We start from the raw sequence: 11,384 nt of genomic DNA, 5'->3' as shown, positions 1-11,384 counted from the left end.
TGTGTTTGTCGACGTACATGTCAAGTTTGTGGCTATAAAGGTTTACCTTAGTTAAAGGCATGATATTTTCTATCTGCTGAAAAAAAAAAGATCGTTGTATTATCAGGGTTAGTATTAGATTAAAATACGAGAACCGGAAAACCTAATAATTAATCAAATGACATAAATTATTAGTTTCGAGGGGGATTGGATAAATCTGATATATTATGTTAGTATTCACCGTTAAATTTCAGATAATGCCAATAATGAATATGAATGCAATGCTTCCTTGATTGGGGATTGAGCTTGCCTACCCGAGACTTAGGTTTGAGGAAATCTACTGCGGTTGGGTTTTAACCCAGCTATTTTGTTTTTCAGGTATTGATTGTGCACTCATGATAGGTGTTGCTCGTGGATCCAGTTTGAAGGTCTCAAATCTTCGATTTCAAGGCGGTTAGCTTGAGATTTGGGATTTGGAGCGCTACAGTAACCGTACGAAAGAACAAATGTTTCACAAATCCGTACGGATTGAAAACCGGATCTGAAGAAAAAAAATGAGAATATCATTAAGCTTAAACTACAAATCTAAAAATATCTGCTATGATGATTGATTGCAATAATGACAAAGTCGAGTTGAAGGATTAAACATCAAGATCAAAAACATAAATGAAATTTTAAGAGAGAGAAAGAAAATAAACATCAAACATTCGATTGTTTCTATGAATTATTACAAAAAATCTTCGAAACTTATACTCAAAATCATATATGATCAGCTTTAGAGAGAGAATCTGTTATAATAAACTGAAACATAATGTAAAATCGTATAAAACAGAAAGTGTTTTACCTCATTAACGATGAAGAAAATGATTTCAGCAGATCTAATGAAGATAAACAATGGAGGTTTTTACTCCTGCTGTAATGAAGATGAAACAATGGAGGTTTGTACAGCTGTTGGTGAGTTTAATGGAGGTTTATTGGAGCTTTCGTTTTTAGAGAGAGAGAAAAAGTTTCCAGATTTCAGTTACGGAATATATTGAAGATGGAATTTACTTTGAATTTAAACGTGATTGGAGAGAGAATGTGGAGATAAAAATGAAAAAAAGATATTTTGGGTTTTAAAATGTAAATCAGATTTTATATATAAAGAAGGTTAGTATAGGTATCATAAATTAATATGTAATCTAGGGATTTGTGTTTTCTCTCTAGATGAGACTAAATGGACTAGATATCCATTTATATTATTTTTTTTGTTTTGAAACCCTTTATAGGATTAGAGAGGACAGTATCTTCTATTAGGACCCGTTTTTTGGACTATAAGCCCAAAAATTTGAAAGTTTTTAGCTTGAATGGATCATAAACAAAGGAAAAGTGTGGTCTTTTTATAAAAAAAAAAAAATTATTGATAGAAATTTCTCCTTTTATATAGATCTACTACTACAAAACAACTAGTCTAATGTAAAATCCAAATAGTTCAATCCAAAAGAAAAAACATCCTAATAGTTAACACTTCGTTTACATCATAGTGATCAATTAAATTAAGATTGTGAAATATTAAAACTATATAGGTATAACACGCGTCTTACCGTCGCAGACAATGTCGTATAACACGTAAGGCGGTTAATCGGTTTTTGTAATTTTGACTTGTGGAGAAAATGAGCACATGTTGTGGCTTCCCTTTCTTGTATCTTAGTGATGATGAAAAATATAGTCAGTGAACAACAACTAGTAGTACTATATATGATGAAAATAAAATTCTAAGGCCGGATATACCTTCTTTACTAGCTAGCTAAATGCAGCCTCATGACATATACCAGATCAATGTGATGGTTGGGGCACGACTCATTGTTCACAACCTGTGAATGCCTCGAAAATTGAATTTTCAAAGACGCGACTATAACATTTGTTAATGAAATGATAGAAATAAAAAATTTCCAATAATACTAGGATTCTTGGTGGTGTATGACAATTGACAAAGTCTAAACAACGAATTATTTATTTCTTCTAAAACTTATGTACCTCATCTGCACAAAGATAATTCATGTAATAAAGTGACTGTCTACGCATAAATTAACTACTGGATCATTCCATGAATATATTATAGTATTAACTTATTGCAAGTAAAATGAAATATGGTTAAAATCAAGAAAGGTATCGTATAAAAATCAAAATTAAATATTATTGGGATTCCGAGGATATTTGTTTTTTTAAGGGCAAACGGGTTAGGTTCAAGCCCCTTCAATGCCATTGCCCTGGTCCCTAAATGTATAAATAACATGAAGTTTTATAGCTCACAAATCATCCAGGCCAGATTGGTTGGATACTCAGTTAGGGCGATCCATTGTCGATAACAAATTATCCAAGTCAATCCGAATTCGTTGAGCCTTCTAAAAACATCTCATACCACAGGTACCATTTTTTCAGACTTATGCCCTCTTTGTTTGCTTGAAAATTAAGCTCTTTATTATCAATAGGTCGAGGGGTTATACATTTTTTAATTTGAGAAACACAATGATAGATATAGTACTAATTTCTAAAGAGTCAAACTTAGAAATAAGTATAGTATATAGCTTTATATTATATTTAAAAGGGATAAAACCATTGACCTTATCTAATTATTAAATGTGTGTATATGGTCATCAAGTTCATCCCCTCAAACAATTTCTTGTATTTATATGTCTCCCAACGGTTTGACACTAATTTCTGAATCGTGTGAGTTTCCACTTGACATCCGTTGACTCCAAATAATTTCATCCGAGAATTTTTTTTTTTCTCGACTATATTTAAATTTGTATGTTTCAATGAAACTAAAAAAATACACTAAATTTATGGGGAAGGAAGTTAATGGCTTTGCCATTGCCTACTTGCTTGTTTAATAAGAAAAAGAAAAAGGCCAAGGTAATCAAGAACAAGTTCAAGTTGAGGTTGTTTATTAATTAGACTATATGTCTTTATGAATGACTGACCCAAAGGTACCTCTTTCTCTTCCATTCTTTAACTATGGAGAGTTGTTTGTTTATTTGTTTTATGATGTTAAGGTATCCCTTTGTACTTTCTAGTCGAACAATTCTCATTAATTAAAGGGTTGATTCGTTGGTTGGTGGATATAGGTAATTAGGTTATAAGATCACAACTGGTACATGTAAAGACGGGTATATAGACATCAGTCATATTTCTCTACTTATAGGTGAATGGGTGGATTATTAAAAGTGTAGGTAATTTACATTGAAAGGAAGTTTTATAGACGTTCCAACTTCCATGTACGTTTTAAAAGCGCCTTCTTCACTTGCAAATTCTTCCTCAAATTTGCCTTATGAGGCGGCTTTAACATTTATAGGAAGCCCATTGCAAATTAAGTATTATTTATACAAATTTTCACTTAGAAACCTTTCATATCAACCAATAAATTGTTTTTATGTGAGTTTTTCTTCACTTTATCTTAATAATGTTTTCAACGTAATAAATGCAAGTGATTGCTTTTATGTAAGAGGAAACTATAAAATAAAAAGAAGAGAGACATAGACCCACGTATGACGACAAAAAATTGTTATGTCGACGTATTCTATAAATAAAATAAGATATCCTTTTAATTTCATCAAATTATCAATTTCAAACTTTTAATGCTATGAAGCTTGAAAGTCTTGGTATATATATTAAACTATAAATTCTAATTATTTGTGTGGATTTATTCCAACAAAACTATCTCTTTAATTTCTTGACTATTATTAATTCAAGTTAATTATTTTGATAACAACAAAATAATTTAGCTTAATGAAAATTACCCGCCTACTGATCTAGGTTTTCTTTTCTATTGAGTTATTTATTACCCTCGTCCCTAGAGGCATGTAAAACGAATCTAGGAAATAAACCGATTAACCACTAATCATAATTGGATTTAAGTTAAGAATAGGATTCCGACACATAGAATTAATATAGAATTAGTAAAAATTCGTGTGTATTAACTATTAGGTTTTAATGCACATGCCACATGCAAGTTAGCTAAAGAGAAGAGAAGTCTTTAGTTGTCTAGGAGAAATAATATGATGTTCTATGACAATGTTTTATCAATATTGTCCATCTGTTCAAGGTAAGAATATATTATGTAGGGAAATTAGAGGACATAAATCTCTTATGGAAATGATTTGTTTCTCTAAAGTAATTAGTAGATATCTATCACTTAAATCTAATGAAAGTATAATCTTATTAATGGAGCTTGTAGCAATTGAACCAAAGAGTTAAACTAAAGAGCTATTTAAACTATAGAAAAAAGTTTTCTTTTCAAAAACATTTGGTGAGGCAAAAATTGGCTTTTGCTATACGAAACTTAGATTGAAACTCATTTGACAAAAAATCTGGTAGAGACTCACATCTCAACAAACTCCCTTTCAGAAATTTCACAAAAATCCACATACTAAAAAAACTTTGTGGAATTTAGGGGGTTTATTGGAATTTTTACGAACCAAAGATATTTTTGTTGTACGTTAATTATATCTATATAAAAAATCTCAACTTGATATTATAATATAATTATAATCTCTTTTCGTTATAGGATACGAACTACCCAATACAAATTGTTTAGTAATATAATGGTAGTATCCTTCCATTAGATGGGAGTTGTATGGTAGTTATTAGTATCATTCCTGTAGATGGGAAGGTTGTGACCTCAAATAAAGTGGTTCCATACATAATGTAGTTGTTATGAAAATTATAATACTCCTATCACATATGCACATGAATACAAGAAAGGGAAACCATAAATGAATACATATATAATGAATAAAATAAAATAAAATAAAATATATAGTAATTTGAAAAAATAGAGAGTAGGAGTAAAATGTTAAGATTGGGTAGTTTAATTGCTTATTAAATGGTATTATTGGGAACTTGTAGACCTAGGTGGTGAATGGTTTCTCTACTTTCTCTTTCAATTGTTTATTTGGGTTAGGTCCCTAATTTTATGACTAGATTTTGTGCTTAGACTCCTATTTTACCCCCATTAGAGTTTGACCTTTTTTATATTAGTTGTGAAAACCTCCTTGAAGTAGTTAGAGATATCATTTCCATTCTAAGTAATTGTACTCTCTTTTAACAAAAAAAGAAGTAATTGTACCCTCACATTTATTTGCCCCCCTCTTTTTGAGCTTCATTATTCCTCTAACTTCATCTTCATTTTGGATTGGAAGAGAGACAACACCTCTGTTTTATAAGCAACGTGATCTTTGAGAAGGGGCAAACCTAAATTTGCACTTCGTGAAAGATAAATGGCCAAAAGAGACAATGGTCTTAAACTAGGGGTCACATTGGAAATAAGCCCTTATTATTTTTTTCTCATTTTTCTTTTCTATTTGAGTTTGATGGTAAGGCATTGACCTCATCTTTTGTCCTCTACTCTTTCTCTACTCTTTAATTCTCTCTCTAAGAACTCTCCCCCCATATATAAACACATAACCATATGCAAGATCAAGTCCTCCATCTCTCTCTCTCTCTCTCTCATCTACTTAAGTGTGCTCTCATTGTTCAACTAGCTTTGTCTTCTTCACCAATCATCTTCCATGTTTCTTATTCTCCTCTGAAACTCCCATTTTTCTCTCTTAATCAATCTTCTTAACTCACTCTTTCCACTTTAGATTTTCCAACCACCCACCAAACCCATTACCCAAATCCCAATCCTATAATCAAAACTGGATCAATCCCTCTTTTCAAAACCTTAAATTTACCTTCAAAAAAACTTTTTAAGTATGTAAATTTCTTCATTTCCTAATCAATTCAAATCCTCCCCAAAAAAAATCAAAAAAAAATCTCTCTAGTCTCAAACTATCAAGTCTAATTAGTTAAAAAAAAAACTGGCTTTTTTTCTTTTCTCTATAATTCCTTAATCAAATCTTTATAAAAATCTACCCAATATGTAAAATTTTCTCCTACCCATTTCAAATTAATTCTTTATTTTTCAATTTAGATCAAGAAAAAAAAACAAAAAAAAAAGGATTGTAATTGTTGAGGTAGTGGTGGATGATGGCGACGGAACCAGAGCATGGGGGGAATATATCAGCACCGGCGACGCCGGGGACACCGACACCATTGATGACGTCGTCATTTAGGGTGGATTCGTTATCGTACGATAGAAAGTCAATGCCGAGGTGTAAGTGTTTCCCGGTGGATACGTGGCCGACATCTACTCCGACTTGTCTCACCGACTTTGCCACCCCTGACGTATCTATTGCTCGGAAGGTACTTTACTTTTACTAGTATTTTTTTTTTGTTGAATTTTTTTTACTAGTATCATTTATGATTCATTAATATTTACTATTTTATATCCTAAAGATTTTTGTTATAAAAAATGTTATTTGACCCGATATTTTTGCCCTATCATGGCCTTGGGTAATGTGATATAATACGAATTTGAAAATGAGCATGTTACCTTATAAGTAAGGTTAATGATAGGACAAAATGCTCATGTCAACTAATAGGGTGCGGCAAAAGCCTCCGACCAACTTGTTGTAGGCCTCCCAATTAAACACAAATTGTGAGATATCCCATGTAATCTGGGGGCCTACGGTACTTTGGCGGGGCCTTTATCCCCTCCCCAAATAATATAATTGTTCAATTGTATTCTAAAATTTTTGCACAGGGTAAAGAGTTTGTAGTCTCTTTAATGAAGTGACATATGTATCACTAACCATTACGATTTATTTGGTTGATTTGTCTTTTTTTTTCGTGAGTATCTCAATGGGGGTAATAATATACTGACACATAATCCTTTTAGACTAAAATTTGAACTCAATTAGATACAAAATTCTAGTGGAGTATGTTTTCGCAATACTAAATTGTTATGAGAAACTAAGTCTTGTATTTTTACAAATAGATATATTCCTCTCTCTGATAAAACTATAGTAATCTTATATTAGAAACTAACCCTAGTTTATAGACTTCTAATAAAATGAGAGATTGTCAAATTTGTATTCATACCGGCGATATTGTCTTTTATTATATTTTTCCTCTCATTTATTTATTTATTTAATTTTTGTCAGAGACAATTATCTTTCTGATAAAATGAGAGTAATCGAATAGTATTCTTTCTCAACCGTCCACTATATATGTATATATACGAGTAAAGGTATGAGGGAATAAGATTCCTTCTTGGAGAATGAATAAAAAGACTTTTAACCATGGACCTAGAATCTATCTTTTTAATTAATTTCATTAACTTTCTTGATTTTTTACTTTATGTTTAAATTCTAAAGTAAAAGAGTAATTTCCCTACTTTAAAGGGAGATATCATGTGCAAAAAAAAAAATGAACAAGATTTTCCTTTCTTTCTTTCTTCCTCCAAAAAAACAAGTTTTTCTAGTTTGACTTATTTATGCCAACTAATTTTCATCACTTGTTTTTGGCCGGTGATTAATTATATTAATACTTTATTTTTAACCAATAATGCTATATTAAATGCCTATTGTTTGGTACATCCTCTTCTTAATTATTTTTAAAATTTTGACTTGTTCTTCCCAACTTCTTACACCTAATTCTATATACACTATAAACTAACAAAATATCGAAATGTGTCTCTCTGCCACTGCGTAGATCGTTGATTCATTATTTAATTATACGAAAATAGAACAACACTAATGATCAACAACTCACATATTGAAACAAAATAAATTTACCATTTTCAACAAAAAAAAATTGCCATTAGTTGTTTCTGTAGACAATTCTATTGTGTCTGAGTCCTATGTTCAACTTGGACCGAACACTGGGTTGTTTAGCAACCGAAAAGTTCATATTCTTACATCTGAAAATTATAGTAACTCGAAAAAAGTCCTCTGGGTCGGGTCAATACTCAAACCTAGATTTGTCACAGGATTCAGATAACATAAAATGGCATTTGTTGTGCAGCTGTTGTTAGTTTGTTGTACGAAATTTTTTACTTTTATCTTGTGCAGAGCCGTGTTTGAGGGGGGGCAGGCAGGGCGTCCGCCCTGGGCCCCCACCTCAAAAGGACCCATTTTCTATGAAATGACCCAGAGCTAAGGTTATATACCTTACAATACCAACTTAAGCATCTATCCACTACTAGCTCTGTGGAAAGGGAACTGGTTATCCATGTAGTTGACGCGGGTTCGAGTCCTGAGGGCCACATTTTGAAAAAAATATTGTTGAGAATACAATTGCTAAGTCTATCTATATTTTTGCTTCACTACACTTTCTCTTAACCATTTTGTTATTTTAGGCGTATTTCGTTAATTTTGAAGTATTTTTTTAAGAAATAGAAAGTTAGGTGTTTTTTCCACAAAAAAAGCTAATAATACATAAATACACATGTGAATCATTAATGATTTTCATCATCTTACATTTTGTTCAATTTTGTGCTCGTAATTTATTTATGTACGAAAGGGCCGCAACCAAGTTTCGCCCAGGGCCCTCAAATTCCCAGCCACGGCTCTGATCTTGTGTATTTGACTTTCCCTTCTTAAATACGGATATTGATGGGTGCAGTTGGGAGCAGAGTTTGTTGGAACATTCATATTGATGTTCGCAGCCACGGCAGGGCCCATAGTAAACCAGAAGTATAATGGCGCAGAAACTCTAATAGGCAACGCAGCTTGTGCGGGTCTAGCCGTGATGGTCGTTATCCTCTCAACCGGGCACATCTCAGGGGCACACCTCAACCCATCTCTCACCATTGCGTTCGCTGCATTTCGTCACTTTCCTTGGTTTCAAGTGCCCGCGTATATCGTTGCTCAAGTGTCCGGATCAATTTGTGCAGGCTTTGCTCTTAAGGGTGTTTATCATCCGTTTTTAGCCGGTGGTGTCACTGTTCCAGCTGTTAGTACCGGTCAAGCTTTTGCTACCGAGTTTATTATCACCTTCAACCTCTTATTTGTTGTCACTGCCGTTGCCACTGACACTCGTGCGGTAATTATCAATTTTCTCAACCAGTTGGTTACTCTGAATTTTACTAAGATTTTCATTTTGATGCTCTATTTTACTGGTTGATGTGTTTCAGAATACGTAAAAAACAGTCAATTAGATTGAATTGTTTCGATTATTTTGTGGTATCAATAGAAATGTTGTGGTCATCCTCTTGTTTTACTGATATGTTATGATTGATTAGGTTGGAGAATTGGCGGGTATAGCAGTTGGAGCTGTTGTTATGCTTAACATTCTGATATCCGGGTATGTGGGTCAATAATTTATAATTTTTTTGTACCCGAAATAGCATTTACCATAACCAATATAACGGTTGGACTTTTTTTCGATTCTCCCACTATTTAGAAAATTATGTTTTGCCACGTAACTGATATAACTGTCACTCGAATTTTTTTTACCGATAAATTATTACTCTATGATTAAAATATGATACTTAGAGGTCCTTCCACGAGACATATTTCACAATTTTATTTGTTCTTAATCGTTCAAGTCTTTGTCGAGTTTCTATTTGCATTTCAATGGTATGTCAGAAAAGAAACATGAATAAGTGAATTTAATAGTGGCATAAGTCCCATCTAGTGCCAAAGTCCATGATCAACTCTAAAAATCTTGCCTATATAGTTGAATTATTGAGGCTAGCATACTAGCATGTAAAGGGAATCGTTTGACGAAAAGAAAGAAAAATGACACGAGTGGACAGAGTTGATTGTGATAGTAGTCAAAGTGGTGAAGATAAACGTCGGGTCCAATACCATAGCATAAGTAGAAAAATCCCAAAATCTACATCATTTTTCTTGTTTTCTGTATTTCTTCATTTTTCTATATTTCCCTACTCATAAAGTAAAACCTATTGTTTCACTGAGACCGATATGTTTGTCTTCACCACTAACACCACGCTTGTTGGCATTCTATCAATTCACTAGAGATGCTACGTGTACCATTGAAACTGCGCACAGAGCTTTCAACGAGTTAAATAAATTAAAATTCATGTATTTTCTCATGAATCGACCATCCCAGATATGTCATTTTTTTCGGTTAAAGTTAATAATTTCAAGCGTAAGAAACCCACTTTTCTCGGATAGTAACATGTATGTCTCAATTATGAGGAGACCAGAGTTTTGAGTTCTCTCATTTTAAAAACATATAAATTTTCAGGGGTCTTTAAGAGGTGACCTAGAAAGGCTAAACTGCAGTGGTAAGTGTACAAAAGTCAGAATGCCTCCTTGCATTATATAAAAATTCAGAAATTTTCTATTGGTACAAAAACTAGTCCAAGCTCGAGCCGCCCAACCTAAAAGAAGAATATTAAGTCTAGACCGGAGCCATTTGTGGTCATATAAAGGAAAAGAAAGAGGTTTTCTTCATTTAAAAACATCAACAAGAAAAAACTGTTCTGGTAGAAAAATAAAAATTATAAATGTTGTTATCTATACTACTGATATTGTATGTTAATTGATGTATGGGCAGGCCAACAAGCGGAGGATCGATGAATCCAGTGAGGACACTAGGTCCTGCAGTTGCAGCAGGTAACTACAAACAACTCTGGGTATATTTGTTGGCTCCAACTCTTGGTGCTCTTGCCGGAGCTGGTGTTTACACCCTTGTCAAGCTCAGGGATCCCGACGGAGAGACTCCACGCCCTGTTCGGAGCTTCCGTCGCTAGTCCACCTCTACAACTTCATTTTCGTCGTATATGGTTTCGCTTTCTAGTGTGGTTGTGTTATTGTTGGTGTGTTATTACTGTGGTATGAATCTCTTATACTTATAGTGTGCTAATTATCTTTGTGTTTTACGATGGAGACGTATTTGGAGGAAGTTCGTGATCGTACAATCAAGGACTTTCTCAATAATAATATCGTCATTTCCATATGCCATCTCGTACAAAAAAAAGGAAAAAAAAGAGTGATTTGTGACAATAAAAGTTGTATGTATTTGGAAACTTTATTTGTAACTAATGTTGTATGTTGAAGTTGGTTTATGAATATATATATATATATATATATATATATATATATATATATATATATATATATATATATATATGTATTGTTCTCTTTGTTTTGTTGGAGTTGGATTTGTTGTTTTCAGGTTATTTGAGACAATAATTTCTTGAAATTTTATGTCTGGTTCAAATTGACCACATAAGTTCTAAACAATCACCTGAAAGAACTTGAAACTCATGCCACAAACAACTTCAAACACTTAACCAGTCCCTTAATTGAGACCAAAATTAGAATACAATGATAACACTATTGAATTAATTGTTCTCAATGGGTTGTCGAAACAACAATGTAAAACCTATTTATCATCTTTACAGTCAGATAACACCTATCCCCATTCTTTCTGTAACAAAGTTTTTTTTGTTTATTAGCACTGGACCCAGGTAACTTTAGGGCTGCCTACATACCAATGAGGGGTCGGACTAAACCGACTTCAACTGGATCAAGTGCAATGTAGTTCTCCTATATACATTAACTACTTCA

The 11,384-nt window shown here is 32.8% G+C and overlaps 1 protein-coding gene across 2 annotated transcripts; it reads left to right on the top strand.

The window, feature by feature from the left end:
* The first annotated feature begins 2,271 nt into the window (after nucleotides 1-2,271).
* Nucleotides 2,272-10,879, top strand: LOC147569954 (aquaporin NIP3-1-like). Of its 2 annotated transcripts, XM_086656505.1 has the most exons (5): nucleotides 2,272-2,385; nucleotides 5,933-6,204; nucleotides 8,467-8,886; nucleotides 9,086-9,147; nucleotides 10,369-10,879. In XM_086656505.1, exons 2-5 carry the CDS (start codon nucleotides 5,986-5,988, stop codon nucleotides 10,562-10,564), a joined length of 897 nt encoding a protein of 298 aa, XP_086512631.1. In that variant the 5' UTR covers nucleotides 2,272-2,385; nucleotides 5,933-5,985; the 3' UTR covers nucleotides 10,565-10,879. The 2 variants fall into 2 exon arrangements, with proteins under 2 accessions (XP_086512631.1, XP_086512630.1); XM_086656504.1 differs by lacking the exon at nucleotides 2,272-2,385 and having other exon boundaries at nucleotides 5,324-6,204.
* The last annotated feature ends 505 nt before the right edge of the window (nucleotides 10,880-11,384 follow it).

This window comes from Eschscholzia californica, unplaced genomic scaffold (assembly GCF_041429995.1).
Source record: "Eschscholzia californica isolate CP2 unplaced genomic scaffold, dmEscCali1.0.p SCAF_1, whole genome shotgun sequence".
Classification (NCBI taxonomy): domain Eukaryota; kingdom Viridiplantae; phylum Streptophyta; class Magnoliopsida; order Ranunculales; family Papaveraceae; genus Eschscholzia; species Eschscholzia californica.
The sequence above is the reverse complement of the archived record's forward strand: the minus strand, read 5'-3'. Positions and strand labels throughout refer to the sequence as shown.